General features: G+C 37.3%; 1 protein-coding gene across 4 annotated transcripts in view; it reads left to right on the forward strand.

Moving 5' to 3' along the window:
* Positions 1-23557, forward strand: part of LOC127857789 (kinesin-like protein KIF13A) — a 211081-nt gene that overhangs the window by 88652 nt on the left and 98872 nt on the right. For all 4 annotated transcript variants that reach the window (XM_052394453.1, XM_052394454.1, XM_052394456.1 and 1 more), the window contains 4 exons: positions 12484-12596; positions 13505-13610; positions 14539-14751; positions 22267-22377. In XM_052394453.1, coding sequence (XP_052250413.1) covers positions 12484-12596; positions 13505-13610; positions 14539-14751; positions 22267-22377 — 543 coding nt within the window. The remainder of the gene's footprint in view (positions 1-12483; positions 12597-13504; positions 13611-14538; positions 14752-22266; positions 22378-23557) is intronic.

Here is a 23557-nt window from a genome sequence, read left to right on the forward strand (position 1 = left end):
TCCAGCGGCTTTGTGTCCAATGTCCTGCTCTTTTCCATGAGACCGCTCAAGGGAATGATGATGATGTTTGTGATGATGAGGAGGATTTGCAGGAGAGGCTGCACTTGATTGAGGGACGCTGTTGTTGGAATTCACAGCCTGCATTTGAGAGTTGCTGTTTGTGTTTGGACTGGTTGCTGCCACGTGAGAAGCTGGTTGAGAACCAGGTTGACGGCCAGGTTGCATGTTTGTGGATTGCTGAGTTTTTGTGTTCACTTCAGCATCAGTACCAGGCATGGGTGTGTTGAAACCAGCTACTAATGCTGCCTGTCCAGCCACAAGGGCAGCTGTTCCATTCACGTCTCCAGGGCCTCTGCTAGCCTTATGTGTACCTTCCTGTCCTGAAACACCAGCCATGGCACGCTGTGTGTGAGTGTGTGAACTTTTTGTTGACTGTGTTGTCCTCTCTGTAGCTTCCTGGGCCTGACCTACTTGGCCCGCTTTGCCCGCGGCATGCCCATGGACTGGAGATGATCCCAGAACATCGGAGACAAGGGCCTCTGCTCTACCATGATGATGGGCAGCACCGTTGAATGGATTACTATGATTAGCAGAGCCGTTTGAAACCAGGGGGAGAAATGGGTTGGCAACCAGGGGGAGAAATGGCATGGCCCAGTTGGGGCTCTGTGATGCAGGAACGCTATCAATGGACAACACAGCGTTCTGGCCCGACCGTCGAGTCCCCAGAGTGGCGTGATTGAGATCGTTAGTAGCCATCATCTGATTCGGGGCAGGGTTAGCGTCTAGCGTGGCGAGTATTTGGGCAACGTCGGCGGCGGTTAGGTTTGCGTTGAATTCCCCAGGCGCGAGCTCTGAGCTGCGTTTCATCACTTGGAACATGAACGCCTGGAACTGTGGGTCCGCAGACTTGGACTTGATGTCTTCAGTCGTGTTCACTCCAAACCTCTCCTGTAAACATGCGCACAATGCAGTTATTTATCCAACTATAACATTGTTTTTCCTAGAAATTAATAACATGTAGCTATGTATTACGTGCCAACTACAGCTAATTATCTTTACTATGTATAGTATTTATGAGTTTAAAGGAGTGATGTAAAAGATACATGCAAAATTAGTGCATTGAGAACAGGTCTGTTAAGATGATCTTGTTGTGGGCCAGATTTCTTTCTCCAGAACTAAATGACTTTAAATAGTTAATAAAAACATTGACCCCCACCAACCCACCTTCAGTACTTTGAGAACATGTGAGTTCAGTGTGATCTCATGATGGTCAGCATGCACCCCGCTGCCCTGCATGTTGAGGCGCTGCAAAAGGGAGTACGCCATGGGCCCCTCAATGTCCATCTCCCCGGGCTCCATGTCCAACTCCCCAAAGGGGCCCTCTAACTGGGTCTCCATCCCGATCCCCATCTTGGCCATCTGGCACATCTGGCTGTTGGGGTTGGTTTGGCACACAGGGTGGTAGGGAGCTGCAGAGAAGATTCAGTATATGAGCCTCAATCTGGGAAAATGGGGTTTAATGCATGTGAGTAAAAGGTTTTCCCAGATTAGCCTGTGATTATCTGCAGAGGCAAATAAGGATGACAATTTGCCTCAACTTGATATTTGATTGAGTTTCTATAACTGAAAAATTCAAGGAAAGCAGAAAGTGTGGTCCCTACTAAGCCTGTGCAGACTGTAATGTTAAGTAAATATGATATAGGGCACTGTAATGTTAAGTAAATATGATATAGGGCACTGTAATGTTAAGTAAATATGATATAGGGCACTGTAATGTTAAGTAAATATGATATAGGGCACTGTAATGTTAAATAAATATGATATAGGGCATATTATGGACCTTCGATCAGCAAGACAGAAATGTATTGAAGAATCATTATTATTATACTGTAATTTAAGTGCGGCATCTTTATTCAATTTTCATTCATAAAAAAATTGATTTTCACAGCAGTGCTTATATTTTCTTTATAAATGTAGATGAAAATAGAAATTATTTAAAAGATTGTTAAGTAGAATGGTGAAGAAAATTTATAAATTAACAACCCTTAAAGTTTCAGTTGCAGTTTATTTAAAAGTAAACTTTACTTTTTTAGGGAAAACGTGAGAATTTAATTCTGAACAGGAAATGTAAAATCATTAATATAAGCCAGCATGAAATTATTTTATTTTTTTTTAAATGCATTTTGTATACACCAAAATTTGTGCTTTCTGATATTGAACAAAGAATTGAGGAATTGGCATGGATTATTTTTGGATTTGTTTGTTTTAAATTTGTGGTACGGTCAACTCACACAATCAACAAAATTACTGTCCCACAGGTAATGCTGATTTTACAGTATCTGAAATAATGCCACTTACCCATGAATGCCCTTTTCATCCCATCACCTCCAAAGCCCATTCCATCCCCCAGGCCGTCTCCAAAACCCATCATCATGGGGTTGTATGGGAATGGAGTCCCTGAAACACATACAGTGGGCACTATAAAAGATATTTTCTCATTATCATAGAAGAAAATATATCTGATGTTTTCTCTCTGGAAAATCATTACTGAGTGGTTAGTCATGACTGATTTGAATATGGTAACTGAATGGGAAAATGTTTACTGATTGGAATATGTTTACTGATCAGGAAAATGGTTACTGATTAGAATATGGTCAATGAATGGAAAAATGGTTACTGGTTGAAATATGGTTACTGATCAGGAATATGGTTACTGATTCGAATATGGTAACTGAATGGGAAAATGCTTACAGATTTGAATATGGTTACTGATTGGAACCAGGTGACCAAAGACGAAAGGAAAATGGAGAAAAACATTAACAAGTTCAGCAGGAAATTTAGAATGCTGCAAGTTCTTAGTTTGTAGACTTAGTTATCATCACATGTTTCTGAAACCACGTTTGCGAATGTCTTGTCAGGGGCTACACAGTCTGCGATAAAGTAACACAAGGTTTCATGGTCTTATTAGTGGACATTGTGACAGCTCAGTAGAATATAATTATGTAGAGGCATATCTGGAACTACACTGTTCAGATATGCTCATTGTTGCACAACACAGCCAATACCTGGAGCTACACTGTTCAGATATGCTCATTGTTGCACAACACAGCCAATATCTGGAGCTACACTGCTCAGATAGGCCCATTGTTGCACAACACAGCCAATATCTGGAGCTACACTGTTCAGATATGCTCATTGTTGCACAACACAGCCAATACCTGGAGCTACACTGTTCAGATATGCCCATTGTTGCACAACACAGCCAATATCTGGAGCTACACTGTTCAGATATGCTCATTGTTGCACAACACAGCCAATATCTGGAGCTACACTGTTCAGATATGCTCATTGTTGCACAACTCAGCCAATATCTGGAGCTACACTGTTCAGATATGCCCACTGTTGCACAACACAGCCAATATCTGGAGCTACACTGTTCAGATATGCTCATTGTTGCACAACACAGCCAATACCTGGAGCTACACTGTTCAGATATGCCCATTGTTGCACAACACAACCGATACTTGTGGCTACACTGTTCAGATATGCTGGTTATTGCACAACTCAGCCAATACCTGGAGCTACACTGTTCAGATATGCCCATTGTTGCACAACACAGCCAGTACCTGGAGCTTCACTGTTCAGATATGCCCATTGTTGCACAACACAGCCAATTCCCGGAGCTACACTGTTCAGATATGCCCATTGTTGCACAACACAACCGATACCTGGAGCTACACTGTTCAGATATGCTCATTGTTGCACAACACAGCCGATATCTGGAGCTTCACTGTTCAGATATGCTCATTGTTGCACAACACAGCCGATACCTGGAGCTACACTGTGCAGATATGCGTATTGTTGCACAACACAACCAATATCTGGAGCTGCTCTGTTTAGATATGTCTAGGGCTCATATTGCGAACTAAATTGTTTAAATACGTAAAAAGGCTCATATGCTTACCTATCTTTGTGGCTGTCTGCGTGCCTGTCTGTGAGCTTGTTGAGCCCCCACTTGACCCTGTGGCCCCACCCCAGACTTTGGACATCATGTTCATGTACTCTTGCTGAAACCTGAACACATACACATGTGTGAGGGAAGGGAGACAGTCTAGTGGGAGATTGCAGACTGGTAATACTTTTGTGATATTGTTGGTACTTGATTCCATGAATAAAATGAACTGTGATACAGTAACTGTGTAATATTTTGGAGAAACTACAGTCATATAGTGAAAATATTTGTAATTGTGGTGGAAAAGTATTCTGATTATTAGGGGAACATGTTGTTGTGGAGAAAATATAATGTGACATACTGTTGCATAAAAATACAAAGTGTTTTTTTTTTTTACTGAGTATGATTTAAATGAATAATATATAGGCCACATTCTGGGAAAACTGGGCTTTATGCATGTTAGAAAAGTGTCTTCCCAGATGTGCCTGTACAGTCCAATCTGAGGCAACACTTAAGGCACCTGCGTTAAGCCCTGTTTTCCCAGAGTGAGGCCCATGTGATGAGTATTAGAGGACAGGTGACTTACTGTGGGTTGAACATTGCCATCTTCCCCATGCCATCCCCTAGGCCATCTCCAAAACCCATCATCATGGGGTTGTATGGGAATGAAGTCCCTGAAACATGTATAGTAGGGTTGTTATGAAGGGGCACTATACAAAATATGGAATTGTTATCAAAGAGAAAAATATATTGTGTCTGAATGCAAGATGGTTACTGACTAGAAAATCATTTACTGATATATATTGTCTAACTGATTGGGAAAATGTGTATTGATTGGAATATGGAAAACATGAAAGGAACATGGACAATAGTAAGAAGTGCAGTAGGAAATGTGAAAAGTCATGGCATGTTTAGCTGTTTCATTAGTGGACATTGTGACTGCTCATCAGAAATTTCAGGAGCACCACTGTTCAAAGATGTCCTAAGACCCATTTTCACACAATTTGGCTCATATAAGCTTACCTGTCTGTGTGCTATTCGTTACATTTGCCCCTGTGGCCCCTTGCCAGAACTTGGTCATCATGTTCATGTACTCCTGCTGAAACCTGAACACACATGGGCAGTGTATTTTTTCACCATTTTGGGGAATAAGGCCACGGCAAAATGAATTGGTAAAAATCACTTTGTTTTATTTAAATAGTTAATTTTATGTGTTTTTTTGCTAACAAGTACTATACAATTGAGAATAAAAGATAAAAATGATTTCAATATTATTAATTTAATAAAATTCAATTCAAAGACCTGGATAATGAGATAAATTTGATGTTGTTATTACCTTTTGTACCTTCCATTGGGAATATCTATCAGAAATTTGATAAAAATCTTCTATTCAACATTTGGGAATAGTGTCAAATTTTGACTTAAAAGGCTAACTTGCAGGGACACTATGCTGATGCATTAAGCACCATTTTCCCAAAGAAAGGCTGATATTTAGAGTGATTGAGGCTAGGCAGGGCCCTTGCTACACTTTGGGGGATTGAGGCTGGGGCCCTTAGAGGGGGAATTTTGCGTCGTTTTGGGCAAAAGGGGAATTTTAGAAGATCTTTTCACCAACCATTCAACACTTAAAATTGCTATTTTTTAATGTAATTTACATAAATGTACATTTAATCAAAGGTTAATAGCACGATACCAGCTGGCAACATTGGTATAAAATAAAAAAATAAAAGTATATTATTTTAAGGGGTGAATGGGGCAGAATTTCGGCCCCCAAAACGGCCAAACGAGGGCCCTGCCAGGTAACTTACTGTGGGTTGTACATGGCCATCTGCATCTTCTGTCTGGCCTGCCACATGTTGGTCATCATATCAGCGTAGCTGCCCGGGCCCCCACTGGCTCCTCCATCTGTGGCCCCTGTCCCTGAGGTGCCTGCAGCTGGTATACATAACTTTAATGTGGACCTGGTCCCAGAATTTCCACAATATTATAAATGGTTCTACTGTGTATTTGATGTCAGACACATTTGAGCCTCAATCTTGGAAAATAGGGTTTAATGCATGAGCACAAAGTTTTGTTTTACATTAGCCTGCGCAGTGTTCACAGACATATCCTGGAGAATACATTCTGCTATAAATGGATTTTCGCTATAAAAGAGACTTCCACTTATAGAAAAATTACATAAAAGCGGAAAGTGTTATCCCTGATTAGCCGCTGTGGACTACACAGGCTAATCTGGGATTTCACTTTATGCGCATGCATTTAGCCCAGGTTTTCCAGAATTAGGGACAGATTTACCTGAACCAGGCAAATTGTATTGGAGAAATAGAAATTTTAATATAATACTTTTTTTAAAGGCATTTAAATCACGGGAATGCATTCAAGTAATAGAATGGATCTTATCCACCCACAAAGTGCTGCGGCCGGATCCAGACCCATGTTCTGGAAGGAAGCTGCTGTGTTAGAGGCAGGACCCCAACTGGGTGGGCGACGGTCAGGCCCCACAGTTGCCCCGGATACAGCGGCCCCACCCCCTGAGTTCCCAACCCCCTGATCTGCCTTGCTCCAATTGGGTGGCGGCCTTGGTTGACCTAGAAATAGAGTATAATAAACTCATTTCCATTTAACGTTTTTAAGTATTATTCAGAATGCAAACTTTTAAATACTGTTTTTTGTCTGTGGGAGCCTTGGTTGACCTAGAAATACAGAAACATTAATTCAAGTTAAGAAGTATAATGCAAAATTCAATTTTTGTTGCCAATATTATTAGTTTTTATCTGTATGGGTTTAATTTAGATTATTATTTTTATTGTTGAGTTATTTGTATTCAAGTATGTGGAGCTTTACCTGAAGAACTTAAAAGTTGTTACAGAGAATTACAAATTATTGTTAAAAACGTAAATGATGATCATCAAAAGTTCATGTATGCTTGCTTCGAATGTAAAATAACTCAAACTAGAGTTATAGTAGGCTTGATTAAAATATATCATATTAACATAACGAGTCGTAATTATTCTCACAAACCTTCAACTGGAGTCTGTACTTGGGCCATTGCAACTGGTGCTGGTTCGCTGATCTCTCTTGCCTGGGGTATTTCTCTAACCAATCGAGCCTTTGCCGCAAAACGGTCAAAGGAAATAGGATTTCCACTCACTGCGAGAAGTAGCATTGTCAGCACACATGCACTGGATTTCAACTTAATGTCCATCTTCAATATTTCTGAATGGCAATTTTTATTTGACAAACTAATGTTTTTAACACAAAATCCTTATGTATGAATTTAACCAATTTAAAAAATCTGCGCCCTCTGTAATATTGAATAGTGATTTACTTAAAATGCGCTGCTTACAGCTGTTTGTCTGATTTTCAAGAAAATGATTGTTTGCCTGAATTGTACTATCTTTACACAGAACAAGACTACAACTGTACTATTTGTGATCCACATCAATTGTATAGAAGTATTGTTCATAAGCATCATTTAAAGGAGATTCATCTGTCATTGACTCTCAATTGTAATTGATCTATGCAACAAATTGACAGATTTCAGTAGAAATAGAGGCCCAATTTAGTTGTGAAGTTTTTAAATTTGAAGTTTGACACTTGTCCTGTCCGAGACCTAATTGACACCTAATTGTGGCAGGTTATCACACACTATAATATGAGGATGCTTTCATTTATTTCACTTTATTTTGAAAGCATAAAATAACATAAAATTAAAGTATTGTTATTAAAAAATAAAATCACTTAATACCAACAACAGTGTGAAATGAATAATTGACATAAGTTTGATTTTTTAACAGGTTTCATTAGTTTCCTGATTTTTATTTCTTACATTAATAAACAGATTTCATTAAAATTTACATAATAAGTATTTTGTCAACAAATTTATAATAATGTATGTAGAGTTTCCAATGCTATAACAGTTTTAACATGCAATGCATTTTTTTCTCGTCAATAACAATAATATTCTATACTCCTAGACTTTAGTAAATTTTAAGGAATTTTGTAAAAATAATAATGCCTGAAGTAGCTTTTGAGCAATTCGAGTGATAGTAGGATTATTTCACTGATATTTTTTAGCAATTTGAGTGATAGTAGGATTATTTCACTGATATTTTTGAGAAATTCGAGTGATAGTAGGATTATTTCACTGATATTTTTGCATATTTCTCTACTGAAAAACATTTCACATCTCTTAACCCTTTCCGACTCAGGAGAAAAGTGAAAAAGGCTATCTCAATAATACAGCATAAAACCAGAACAGCCTGCAAGTAACTTGCAGGCTGTTCAGGTTCTATGCTGTTTGCTGCTCATCAGTCTCTATGAGTTGGAAATGAAGCCTTTAAAATTTGAATAAAGTAAGAAAGGTCTTACATTAAATGTAACTTTCTAAGGGTAAGTGGTAAAAGGTTAATTGTTTATTTGTTTATTAATTGACGACACTTTTCACTTTGATGAGTTATTTTGTTTCTAGGAAATCTGCTTAAATCAAGTGTAGACAGAAACTGATTGGTTGTGGATTGCTCAGGCCAATCTGGGACAACCATTGCGCACGTGCAAGAGGACCTGTTTCTCAGGACAAGACTCATTTGTATAACTTTTTGAATCAAGGACAAAATGGGATCATTTTCATTTGGTCAATCTTTGAAAGGTCCATTTAGATTTTTTTTATGTGAATCAAATATATTCTTAAGTATACTGAATGTTTATTTACTGGTACATTTTTTATGCCTCCGGATCGAATGATTGGGGGTATATAGTTTTTGGCCTGTCTGTCATTGTATGTGTCCGTCATTGTATGTGTCTGTCTGTCTGTCACAAGCTTTAACCTTGGTTAAACTTTTGTAATAACTTGTGCAATATTAAAGATAGCAACTTGATATTTGGCATGCATAATGTATCTCATGTAGCTGCAATGAGTGGTGAAAGGTCAAGGTCATCCTTCAAGGTCAAAGGTAAAAAATAAATTCAAAGCGGCGCAGTAGGGGGCATTGTGTTTCTGACAAACACATCTCTTGTTTCAGTGTTGCAATTTCTTCAGCTTTGCTTCACGTCTGAAAAAAAGCCAATAAAGGTTGAACCTCAGTAAATATCATATTGAAAATATGTATCCACAATTTTAAAGTATTTGTGAGCAAAAAGTAAAAAACATTGATTTCACAATTTTAGTCAACATGACTTTATTTTTCCCAATCCAAAGGGCCCCAGCCCCATTCTAAAAATAGAAAAAACAACAATTCAGGATCCATTAAACATTATTATATGTGTTATGTATTTGAATATACAACTGGGCCTCGGGTTGACAGTTACATTATTTCATTCTTTTTAACTGTTTAAGCACTTAAATTCGACAGGTTACAGATTACATGGCTAATCGACACATTCATTGATTGATACTGTCATGGATAGCAGCTAGCAGGTCTCGTGGTCTACCTACCATGTCCTCGTAAACATGTGTCCCCCATTTCATCTCCCTGGGGCATTATATGGATCATTGAATGACATCTAACTGAGACAGCACAAATTAGTGTTTACAAAAAGTAAAGTGAAAATAGTATTTAAGGCATTTAAAAACATTTTTTTATCTCAACAAATTTATTTAAAGATAAATAAAATCTGTATTAAGGTTTAAAATTTGTAAAAAGATGCAAGACAGTATTTATAGAAAAAAATATGATTTTATTTTTCTAGCCTTCATGAAATATGCAAAATTCCAAAATACAATATTTGTTTATTTTGCACAAAACCTTTACCTGTTCAAAAAAATGTATTGTCTGGGTTACTTAACATTCCATATGTTATATTTTTACTGTAAGAAAATTATTTTTGATGCAATATTAAACAAGATATATCTTTAAAAACGATATTCAGCATCTATCCTGACTTTAAAATTATGTTTGAAAATTTAAGTTTATTAAATTTAAAACAAAGGTTAAATTAATTCTTTTTCACTAGTTAGTCGCATATCCACCACATGAAATGTGGGTTATTAAGTACATGTATATTCAAACCACACAATAGTACATGTGTATTCATATATGAAAATTGTACTACTGGGATCACATCATATGTGTCCTCACATGGCTTATTATGAGTTTAATTATGCACCATTCAAATATATGTTATCTTAGTATTTGATTAATGTGCAGTTTTCTTTCGACACTTTCAAAACACTCTAAAAGAGCGGTGTTGTGCAAAAATGGGTCCTATGGCATTTTCGTCACATGAGTTCAAGCCCAGCCTGCACAATTGCACAGTCTGTTCAGGAGCTGCGCTGTCTGCTATAAAATTATGCAAGGTTTTGTGGTGTCATTAGATATCTCCTGACCAGACTGCGAGATGCACAGGCTGGGCTATAGCTTTGGCGGCAGCATGTAGCATAAGATCCGTTTTTGCATGTGTCTTTAAATATCTAATGGCCTCTTGTAAATAGAACATCTAAGCACAATACTTTTCAATAGAAAGTTTATTTTAGTCAAACTATTATTTACTGCAAACTGGCACATTATGGTAGCCTATGCAAGCTTTTAGGAATGATTCCCAGATGGACTGACCAAATATGGCAAACATTTGTGGTTAGATAAATTTACTATTTCCCTCTTAATCATAACGCTATAGTATTTCGGTAGTGTTTGATTTCTTATCTAGAAATCTATACTGTGTTATCAACGTTAATCGATAGTCCATTATGTCTTCCCCAATTGATTTAGTGACCGAGTACAGACCCTGAAATTCTTCGTGATTGATGTAAATACATAATTGTAACTGTTCAATAATTTGTGTCTATATGTCTCGTGTGAACTTGCAGAGATAAGTCCGGAATTCCTTCCACTGAACAATTTTACATCGGTTACGCTGTGCACAGACGCAGTGATGTGGCCAAAGCTCTGGGGGGGATTTCCCTTGAATCAGCCAATGAAATTATAATAGAAACTAATTTAATACTCACCTTAACATTCTCTATATTTATGGAAAAAAAAATGTATTTAGAGTTGAGTAGTATTTAATTGTAGCAGTACATTTGATGTTTAGATATTTTAAGTTATTATGTCAGAATTGTGATGACATCTGATATATTTCACAGATATTTGATTTTCTCTAAATTTACACAAACAGCATTTTAGCTATGTTCTTACTTTTTTATGCAGTAAATGTGTGTGAATTGTTATGGCACACCCCTTTCTGGTTTATTGACATGTTACCATTATTGAATACTGTAACCATGTCCAGTTCATTGATTCTGATTGGCTGACACTATCTATAGGCCCACCCCTATCTGTTATATTGACATATGACAATTATTGTAGACTGTAACCACATGTAAAGTCCTTTGATTCTGATTGGTTAGCACAATTGATAAGCTCATCCCTTTCTGGTTTATTGACATGTGACAATTAGTGAAGTGTTAAATCATTTGTCATGTCATGAAGTGTAAGCGGTTTGAAATAGGTGTCAAAAGCCAACTGTCAGGGTGTTTTATAACGATCTTATACATACTTGTATTTATATTTGACAGCATGTTTGCTAAAGGGTTAATAACACAATTTATGAAAATATGATCTTAACCCTTAAATACGTATTTTCATGCATTTGTAGTCTCTTAGAAAGTTATATTTAGTTATAGACCTTTCTTACTAAATTCAAGTTATAAAAGCTTTATTTCCAACCCTGAGATACTGATGAGCAGCAAACAGCATAAAACCTGAACTGCGAGGTTACTCACAGGCTGTTCTGGTTAAGGCTGTTTGCACATAGCTATTTTCACTTTGCTTCCGAGTGGGAAAGGGTTAAGAAAATATGATCTTAAAGCATTTGTATGGAGCGAGACCTGTGTTTGATTGCTTATTAGTTAATAACTACATAGTACATGTTTGTGCACTGTCCCAAAATATATATGTTTTTCTTTTTTTGGCCCTTTGGGTACCTTGCATGAGGTTTCACATAAATCTCTAAACATTTTGTGTAAAACTCTGCAGTCCACACAGGTGAATCAGGGACAACACTTTCTGCTTCTATTAAATATTTCATTTAAAGGAAGTATCTATCTTGCAAAATTCAAGTTTAGGCAGAAAGTAGAGTTCCTTATTAGCCTGTGAAGATTGCACAGGCTAGTCAATGGACGACACTTTACGCATATGCATTAAGTCATGTTTTCCCGGAATGTGGTTTAAAATTGCAAGAAAAGTACATACTTTATTTAAATATGGACTACATCAATTCCTTTTGAGCAAGAGTCTATGTTAAAATTAAATTGCTGAAACATAAGTTTCTTAGGAATTTTGTTTTCTGTATTAAAATTATATATATTTTGTTGGCATGAACTTTTGTTGTGTAAAAAAATCACTTTTTTGTGAACACGTTTATTTGTGGATTTCTGATGCTTGATTATGTAGAATTTGTGTTGGTACGGTAACAATATGTTTATGGATTATTATAGATTGGTCAACCCAGGAAAATTAATGTCCGACTAAAAATAATTTTACAGTATTTGATGGGCATTGGTATAAATGGAAAGTTTATGATTTCTTTTTCAGGTCTCTGGTGAGAAAGTCAGCAAGTTGAGTCTGGTGGATTTGGCAGGGTCTGAAAGGGCCCAGAAAACAGGGGCCATGGGGGACAGACTGAGAGAGGGGAGCAACATCAACAAGTGAGAATAGCTTTTATCATCTGTTGTCAGTTAATTATCCCTCGCCATAGGCGGAGTGATATTGTTTTGGCGTTGTCCATCCATCCGTCTGTCTTTCCATCCGTCTTTCCGTCCGTCTGTCTGGCACTTTTGTGTCCGCAGCCATATCTTGGAAGTGCTTTGGCGGATTTCATTGAAACTTGGTTTGAGTATATATATGGATAAGAGGATGATTCACGCCAAATTGCATTGTACACCAACAGTAAATAACGGAGTTATGGCCCTTTGTATCTTGAAAAAATGCTTTTTTGAGTGTCAAATATAACACTTTTGTGTTCAGAAGCATATTGGCGGGGGATATCAACTCAACAAATTTTCTTGTTGATATTTGGTTGCTATCCGCTGTTCTTGATTGCCAGATTATATTTTAAAAGCATTTGTTTTATTTGTCATTTATGATACAATATCGTTTTGTTGTTAAAAGTGTGTATTTTCCTATACCAGATAATTGTCATTTGGCATAACAAAAATTGCTGCGATTATTTTCTGTTTGTAAACTGACAACTGTTGTGTGAGTGAAAATACTTATAAATACATTTGAATTTTCAAACAAATAAAAAAAATGTGTGTCTTGGTCTGAGAAAACTGGGCATAATGCATGTGCATAAAGTGTCGTCCCAGATTAGCCTGTGCAGTGACTCACACAGGCTAATCAGGGATGACACTTTCCGCCTAAACTTGATTTTCGGTAAGGAGGGACTTCCTTGAAACTATAAATACCATAAAAATGGAAAGTGTCGTCCCTGATTAGCCTGTGCGTTGCGGACTGTACAGGCTAATCTGGGACAACACTTTCGCACATGCATTAAGCCCAGTTTTCTCAGAAAACGACTCATTTGAGCCTTATTTCTCCCCCTGCTCTTGTGCAGGTCACTCACCACCCTGGGCCTGGTGATATCTGCCCTGGCTGAGTCAGGCAAGAACAAGAACAAGTTTGTGCCGTACAGAGACTCGGTGCTCACCTGGCTACTCAAGGTTGGTAACTCCTGTGCCGAATTACATGGGAAGTAATTGAGTTTTTTTCTGGGGAAATTGGGCTTAATGCATGTGCATAATGTGTTGTCCCTTATTAGCCTGTGCAGTTCGCACAGGCTAATCAGGGAGGATCTTTTCCGCCTACCCTGGATTTTCCTTTAGAAGAGACTTACTTTAAATAGAAAATTCTATTCAAGCAGAAAGCTTTGTCCTGCTAATCAGGCACAAGCTAATCTGGGATTACACTTTTTTATGAAGAAAAGGGGGTATATAGTTTTCGCACTGTCCGTCTGTCAGTCTGTCTGTCTGTCTGTCTGTCACACTTTTCGTGTCCGCTCTCTATTTCAAATATTTGTCATCCGATCTTTACCAAACTTGGTCAGAAGTTGTATCTAGACAATATATAGGTCGATTTTGAATATGGGTCATGCCGGGTCAAAAACTAGGTCACGGGGGTCACTTAGTGCATTTCAATGATTTAGCATAGTAAAATGCTCATAACTTCTATCAAAGCGTTGGCTATAACTTTTGCATTATTGAAGATAGAAACTTGATATTTGGCATGCATGTGTATCTCATGAAGCTGCACATTTTGAGTGGTGAAAGTTCAGGGTAAGGTAAGGTCATCCTTCAAGGTCAAAGATCTCAAAAAAAAAAAAATACATTTTCAAAGCGGTGTTCTCATGAAGCTGCACCTTTTGAGTGGTGAAAGTTCAAGGTCAAGGTCATCCTTCAAGGTCAAAGGTCAAAAAAAAATAATATAAATTTCAAAGCCGCATTCTCATGAAGCTGCACATTTTGAGTGGTGGTAGTTCAAGGTCAAGGTCATCCTTCAAGGTCAAAGGTAAAAAAAAAATAATATAATTTTAGCAGATGACAAATTTCCCAGCATGCAAAGTGTTATAACCAACCAGGGTTAATGTTTCAGGACAACCTTGGAGGGAACAGCAAGACAGTCATGGTGGCCACGATCAGTCCTGCGGCAGACAATTACGAGGAGACCCTGTCTACGTTACGTTACGCTGACCGTGCGAAGCACATTGTGAACCACGCCGTTGTCAATGAGGATCCCAACGCAAGGATCATCCGTGAACTCCGAGAGGAGGTGGAGTTGTTACAGAAGGAGCTGAAAGAGGCACAAGTGAGGCAACCCCCTCGGTGTTAGATTATTGTAATCTATGAACATTGCTTTTATGCCCCATATAGCAGTCATACTGTCCATCCATCTGTTTGTCTGCCCGGCATCCGTTTCTGTTTTTTTCCAAAATGCTTTCTGATATTTTTTTCTGATTTTTGGTGTGTGAGTCTGCCTGCATGACTAACAGATTAAGTTTGAGTTTTGATCCGGTGTCCATTGATCCAACGATGTTTTCCAAAGTTGCTGGCCTTGGAATTTACAATCTTCTCCAAAATAACTTCCATGCAGCTTCAAACTGCAGTAGGGTGCATTATGGTTCACTAACACAGCTCTTGTTGTACAGTGCTTGGTAAGCTACTTAGTTGGTTTACTATTGAACAAAATATTATTCATAGATGGCATTTTTTTGAAAAATATATTATTGAAAGCTCAAAAATAGTATTGCTTCTGGACTAACTGAAGAAAATTCTCAGTGTATACTTGTTTTCTTGCATAGATGAGTGGTGTATCTTAGTTTTGATAGAGTGATGCTCTCCCTTTGTACATTTCACATGTAAGATTTGGATGAGTGGTCTACCTTGGTCCCTGGCAGATTATATATATTTAGCTTTCAGACAATCAATGCTCTACGCCAGAGAAAAATATAACCAGTTATTTGTCTTATTTTGACAATAATTGTAGGGCTTTTTGTCCTTAGAGAATGGCAGTGGACAGCTTTTTAACAATTTTGTTATGAACATTTTACAAATGTAACCCTCCACAATACTTGACAAAAACGGCCATTTTTAAATGTGAAAATCTTTTTTTGTGTATCAAATTTGTAAAAAATGGCCATTTTACGTGTCAAAATTACAATTTGATGATATATTTAACATAAGCAAGACAAGATATTGACAGTGGTAAGTCTTTCTTATGGTTTGAGATAGAGTATACTAGTCAGAATATTGTTGATCTAAATGTGATTATTTGTTTAAAGAAAAAGTGGCCATCAAATGAAGATATTATCAGTGATATTTTTACAAATGTTGTCATTCGAGTCCTGGGACTCGATAACTTGCAAATGTATGAGTCCCGGAATTGAAAGAATGAGTTCAAATATTAAACGATATTATTTTTTTGAGAAATTTTAATGCCTTTTTGGGACTCACATAATTCGAAACTTTGCATCCCCAGAGGTTTTTGTGAGTCCAGGACGCAGGACTCACAGGTAAAAAAACCACTGTAATATTTTGATAAATTATTTAAAGACATTTTAATAGTATGAAAGTATTTAACATGCCTTTACTATACTTATTCTTAACAAACTGATTTTTTTTCACAATTTTCAGAAGTAAGCCACTAATTTGTTCACTATTTTGAAAAATGTGCTACTCTTTTTTTCACAAAGTGAGGAGGCCAGGGCCACTTCACAAATGAGAAAAAAAAAGCCCTGAATTGTATCCCCAAATGATGCTTTTGGACTTTCATATGTGTCTTGTTCTGTGAAAGCTGGTCATAATGCATGTGCGTAAATTGTTGTCCCAGATAAGCCTGTGCAGTCCGCACAGGCTTATCCGGGACGACACTTTCTGCCTAAACTTGATTTTCAGTAAGGAGGGACTTTCTTGAAACTAAAAATACCATTAAAGCGGAAAGTTTTTTCCCTGATTAGCCTGTGCGGACTGCACAGGCTAATCTGGGCCGACACTTAACGCACATGAATTAAGCCCAGTTTTCTCAGAACAAGACACATTTTTCCAATTTTGGATCCTTTGAGGCTTATTCTGGAAAACTGGACTGAATGATTTGGGTAAAATGTGGTACCAGATTATTAGTTGCAGTTCGCACTGGTTAATCTGAATTTACACTTCGCCTTAACTGGATTTCGGCTAAGAAGATACTTTCTGCACGGACTAATCTGGGGGACACTATAGTATAGGCACATGCATTAGGGTCAATCCGTGAAAAGTCGGACAAAACTCTATATCACAAAGCTATTGTATCATTATATAGAACGTACGACGAGTTGTTTTGGGGATTACCTCCCCGTATAAAGTCAAATGAGCGTAGTTTCGAATTTTGGTGACATCGATGATGTTATGTGAAAACACCGCGATTTACATTATGAAAATGTTGCTTGATGCGAATCGCTATGACTCGGACAGAGTAGTCGAAACTCGGACACACTGTAGCTGAAACTCGGACAGTTATTTTTGCGTAGTTAAACCTCGGACTGTGGAACAGTAATTGAACCAAACTTCATTTATTTACAGTAAAATGAATTAATTTGAATGTAGCAGTATTTTATGTGTGCTGTACTATTTAATGCTTCCGCGCCATAGCTGAAAGCCAAATTTGAAAAGCAATGGTGATGGCGACGATAATGATGAATAAAACCACGTTTTTGATCATCTCAATGAAGAATTATTAGTGCCAATAAGTGTTCACCAACATGTGCGCACTTTACATAAAGCTATCAATTACGTAGCTTTTCACGGAGGGTGCAACCTTCTTCATTTGAGTACTGCCTTATTTTGCTGCGTGTGATGCTGTCTAAGTAAAAATGATTATTTTAATGATTTTAGAACTTTGTGTATAAAAAATAATATTTGGCTACTTCAGACTGCGTACGACCTTAACCCCTCCCAGGCTTCAACCTCATTACTGGCAATTATGTAAGATCGTACACCGTGCTTACACTGTGCGGTGCCTTACCTACTAAGATGACTTTTCGAGATTACAACAAATCGAATTAATGCAATAAAAAATGGAAATAAAATAAAAGACAAAACGGACATCTGAAACTATGTATGTTTAATAAATCTACATGTATTTTAAAATACATAACACTTGTCATGTTAATCTGCAAAGCGCACAAGCATGCCATGATTACGAGCACATATCTGGATGGAAGCTACATGTTCATCCTTCGCATAAAATCCCAAATTACATCGTTGAGATGGACCCACACGGGCACGGAATACAGGCTCAAATTTCGGTTTAATTAAAATATGTCCATCTATGAAATTGAGTCTGTGCAATTCCGATATGAAAAGAGCGTCTTGGCGACGCAAATAGGCACACAATCTATCTGAAGGGTGTGCATGGATGGCAATGGAATGTCGGTCAAAAGATTTTTCTGTTTCCGGTTTTCCACTGTATTGGGCGGCAACCTGGAGAGCCCTTTGCCCATGGTGATGCATGCCGACTGCATATAGTCCTTCAATGATGACTCTTTCATTGCCTATAAAGATTTATAATTTTAAATACAAATGAAATGGCCTCAACGCAATTTTTAAATTAATACTTAATGTGTGGTGGGGATGCATGCGGGCGTGCGGGCGGGACAGTGTGTATTTCGAAGTTTATTAGGTCCTTCCGCGCAACTACCTAATCAGATTTTAGACTAACAAAAGTTTGAACAAAATTTGAATTATATATGCAATGTTTAACTATTTACTCAGGTAATAATTTTGAGGTGGTCTTGTGCTGTGGGGAAAACATTTGACCACCAACCGAACTCATATGCGCCGGGAGCGGGTATCAAACCTGGGTCGCCTGAGTGATAATCGAGTGTGCTAACCAATGATATAGCCGGGCAGTCGGTGTTTATTTCATTATAACATTTACGAACTGTACAGGCTTACTGCTGTATTTAGTATTTATTGTCAATAATTAGCCATGATTGATAACTTTATGCAAAGTGGCTTCGTTTTTTGTGTGTTTGTTATTTCCTTGCTATTGTCCGAGTTTTAACTGCAATGCAAAATATGTAGTTAAATGTCGGACGCTTTTAATTTCGTCAAATACATAATTAATTTTCAGATATTCTTCATAAAACTATTGAATTTTATCTCCTTAATTAATAAAACAATCAATATCTTAATGAATATACAATCGTATAGCCGTTGCGCAATGAAAATCACTGAACGAACCTTAGCATTCAAATTGCCTGCCTTTATGGAAACAATGCGTATCGTCATAAGCCTGTGTGTGGCACGTCATTGGTTTTGTGTTTACGTAAACGGTGTCGATGCACATACTGTGCAGATGTATTTTTCAAAGTGAATGGCTATGTGTCACTAAATGCGTGTTACTGGGGATTTCAAGTCGGTTATTGTATATTTTATTATGTGTTTTACTGTCAACTGTCCGACTTTTAAAGACGTCCGACTTTGCACGGATTGACCCTATGCCCATTTTTCCCATAACCTCCATGGTGTGAGAAGGCTGTGTTTTTTAACCTATAAACCTTGTTTTTTAGCTCGGCGTTTTCGGAGAAATCCCGAGGTATTGTCAATGCCAGCTCATCGTGTAGTCTGCCGTCCGCCGTCTGACGTCCGCTGTCCGCGTCGTGCTAAAACCTTAACATTTTGTTAAGGTTTTGAACATTGGATCTAAAATCAAATTGCTTCCACCTACAACTTTGAAACTTTATATGTAGATGCACTTTAATAAGTTTTACACGCCACACCCATTTTGGGGTCACTAGGTCAAAGGTCAAGGTCACTGTGACCTTAAAAAAATAAAAATAAAAATTATTCTGACAAGCTTTAATTTATTCAAAACTGCACCCGTAGCCGAGCGTGGCACCCGTTATGCGGTGCTCTTGTTTAACCTAGGTACAGTGTTTTATAAGCTACTGTTTTTTTACTATTTATTTGTCATTGATGGGATGTTCTTTTTTAAGCATGTCCTTGAAAGCTTTGAAATAGTTTTGCTTTTGAAATTATTGAGGAAAATTGTAATAAAACAGTTGTTTAATTGATGAGTGGTGTCTCCCTTTGTCCAATACTTGTGTTAAATATAGATGAGTTGTCTACCCTGGTCCATGGCATATTTCATATAAAGATTTTAGACCATGCCAGGGAAAGAAGTAATCAATTATTTGTCTTTTATTGACAATAATTGTATCCCTGATGACACTTGTCAGGGTTCGCACAGGGCTTGAAAAGTGCTTGAAAACGAGTCCAAGGCTTGAAAAGCCCTTGAACAAAGGTTGGCCTTGAAAAAGTGCTTGAAAAGTGCTTATTTCATGTAAAAAAGCCTTGAAAATGTTTATTTATGCTCAAATTACTTTTATCATGGCTTTAATTATTTTACTTAAATCGTTCTTAAGGGAAATATTATGAAAATTTATCATAAATTCCTTTGCGCAAAAAAAGTTGAATACGAAATATAAGTTTCGTACACTATTTAGTACGAAACGTTGTGTACATGTCACAGATTATGTGTACTACGTCAGAGATTCTCCATTGTGATCAATTTTTGCTAGTGAAAACGCAGGGATGGGGAAGTGTCGTTTCAAACCAGGGTGGTTAACTGAATAAGAGGAGAGAGCTGGAAGAACTGGAAAAGGAAATCAATTCTGTTAAAGACAAAATGTTATAGTAACTGACTGCTGTTCAAATGTAATGAACTAGTCTGTTTGATGTGAGCATAGAAAGAGACAATGTGTTTGTTTGTAATAACTTTTAAAAGTAAATACAGTACAGCCAATGCGGAACAAACGTATTTCGCGATCCGCGGCGGCAAGGGAAACAAGTGGATGCCGCGTCAGTAGGCGGCGGCAAGTCGCATTTCGCCGCGAAACTTCGCATCTGTCCGCCGAGGCATGCCGCGATCCGCGACATGATGCCGAGTCGATGCGCATCATGAAATAAAAAATCTTTTTAAATTTTTTAGTTACATGTAGTTAACAAATTTTGAAAGAACAATTAGAATAATAATTAAAATTATAATAAATGTATTGTGCGCGGATTGTATTAGCATATACATGTAAACATAGTTAATGTGTCTGGCCAATTAAGTTTGTTTCCCGCCCGTAGTGTATGTATTTCACACATAAACAATGTCACATAATTATGTTTTTGCACATACAAGTGGTCAAGGCTCCAGCATATGGTGGATTTATAAATTAATTGCATGTTGATTTTGCTATTATATTTAAGCTGAGAAAATTAGCAGTTTGAAGCCACATCAATAATCAAGACGGTGACGACGTATTTGTTGTTTTGTTAATTATCAGCTTATTATAACTATTGTTTGAATATGTGTATGTAAACACGTTTGATTTTGTTCATATTATACAGTTAATATCGCTACTAATTACCCGATAATTCTGTATATTCCAGTTTAAAAGCAAATGCTGGTAAATATTTACGATACACAAACATTCTCGATATTTCCTTAAGTATCAAATACATTTTGGCATGTGTTACTATTCATAGAGATGATGAAATAACGTCTAATCGGGGCTTTTTTTTCAACTGAACACGCGATTTACGCTTGACGTGATGTTCATGTATTTATACAACACAAAATACACCCAAACTTTCCAAACAACGTTCTACATGTCTGCATAATTTTCGCGCGCTTTTTATGAAACAAAGGATATTTTAGCACTGTTTATTTGACGCTAGAATTTGCCAAAGGTCGCGTTAGCATTAAAATTCTGAAGTGTGTTTCGGATTACAAATTTAATAATGATAATCGAACGAAACATTAACAGTTGCGCGTAATTAATTCTACGATTCACATACATGTATGTACATGTAGGTGGATATCTTTTCACTCGCTCTGACGCGTACGTATGCGGCGGATTTACTCCGCTAAATTACGCGAGGTTAATACAGACTCTGCGTCGTTGCGCGGATCGATGCTGATTGCCACGGCGATACGCCGCGTGAACACACGATTCGGCGGCCGCATACTAATAATCTGGCCGTGGCGTAGCCGCGGATTATGTTTGTGCCGCGTTGGCTGTACTGTACATATGTGAGACTCATTGAGTTAAGGATGGATAACATGTATGAGTTATTGTGGAATAAGTGTAATGTGTTTGAGCAAATAAAAAACGATATTTACTATGTTAATCTGGTTTGAAAATGCAGTTTTTAAAGGAAACTAACGTACAGTTCTCGGCCTTGAAAATGAAAATTTGGCCTTGAAAAGTCCTTGAAAAGTGCTTGAATTTAGGTTTGAGATTTCTGTTTGAACCATGCTTGTGGACTTTGATAATTTATATATTGTATACTTTGTTAATACCAGCCAAGCAGCTCTCTAAATTATGGAAAAACCTGGCCTAATGCATGTACATAAAGTTAATTTTCAGATTAGCCTGTGCATTCTACATAGGCTAATCTTAGAGGACACTTTGAGCCTGAATTAGATTTTTGCTAAGAATAGACTTCCTTTAATCAATAACAACTTAAACGCAACAAATGTCATCCCTGAGGAAATCTGCCACTTTGTGTTTTGTCACTGTGACATGGTAAAACTTTCATGAGCTCTTGAAACGGGGCGTATTGATTGTTTGTAATGCTGAATGCACAGTCTTATCTGGAATGACACTTTACAAACAATCAATACGCCCCGTTTCAAGAGCTCATGAAAGTTTTACCATGTCACAGTGACAAAACACAAAGTGGCAGATTTCTGTGCCACTTTACCAGCACCACACACCCACCCCTCTGGCTTTTTAACGGGTAGACTTTTGACTGAGTTTTTAGGTTAAATGTCATATCTCTTTTCATTCAGAGCCTGAAGGCACCTGACTTGAAGGAGAAGTTGGAGGAGTCTGAGAAGCTGCTGAAAGAGATGAGGAAGACTTGGGAGGAGAAGATGGCAGAGACGGAGCAGATACAAGTGGTAAGTAGCCTAGAGACAGAGCAGATAAAAGTTGTATGTAGCCTAGAGACCGAGAAGATGCAAGCGGCATGTAACTTGAGACTGATCAGATACAAGCCATATGTAACATAAAGATCAAACAGATTCAAGTGGTATGTAACTTGAGACTGATCAGATTAAAGTGGTATGTCACCTAGAGACCATACAGATGCCAGTGGTATGTAACCTAGAGACTAAATTTACACAAGTGGTATGTATACCATGTTGTTGTTGTTGTTGTTTTTGGGGTGAGGGTAAAATTGTGGGGGTTTATTCAACCCAATTCCAAATGTTCAAAAGTATATAATTATTTTCCCAAATGACACCAAATGTCCCAATTTTGGTCAAAACAACACAATTTTTTCCAAACCAAATGGCCCAGGCCCCATTTCCAAAATGGTGAAAACAAACTGCCATAGAGATTGTTAGGTTAGTGGCCAACAGGCATGGAATTTAGCTTGGTCCCACCTATTAATGGCCCATGAAATTCATAGAAAACATACCTTTCCTCCATACAAGATGCCAGACATAAGCTGACTCATGCAGAAAATGTTATTATGCCATTTGCGGTCAGCATAGATCTAGATCAGCCTGCATGTCCATAAATATATTTTATAAATAAAATACAAATGCTTTGCCGTTATGCATAATTATTCACATGCAAAGTTTTTTTCGCCTGCTATAAGGCTGCATTCCCACCGGCATGCAGTTCCTTAGAAAATGAAATCCAATTAAAGACCTTTGTAAACATTTTTAAGTTTTAATGATGAGCAGCAAACAGCATAATTCTGGTTTTATGCCGGTGGCATATCATCTACTGAATGTAATATGTCATGTAACTGACATTTTTATACATTTGTACTTTTTTTCCATTTTTGTGTTTATTAAGGTGACATGCATCAACTGTTAAAATATTAAGTCAACCTTTTTAGTAAAAATAATGTTTTTACCAAATTTTCTAAATTAACATTACGAACACAGGTCATTTTCTGAATGTAAAAAGTAGAATAACTGAACTTTTGTTAAATTTTCAGGAGAAGCAAAAAACTGTGTTATTCAAATAATAAACATTTTTTTCGTATTCAAATTTTCTGATTAGTATTATAATAACACTTGAAAAATTAAGCAAGACTCCAAATTGATATGTCTTTTTTAAAACAAT

This window comes from Dreissena polymorpha, chromosome 14 (assembly GCF_020536995.1).
Source record: "Dreissena polymorpha isolate Duluth1 chromosome 14, UMN_Dpol_1.0, whole genome shotgun sequence".
In the NCBI taxonomy this organism is placed as follows: domain Eukaryota; kingdom Metazoa; phylum Mollusca; class Bivalvia; order Myida; family Dreissenidae; genus Dreissena; species Dreissena polymorpha.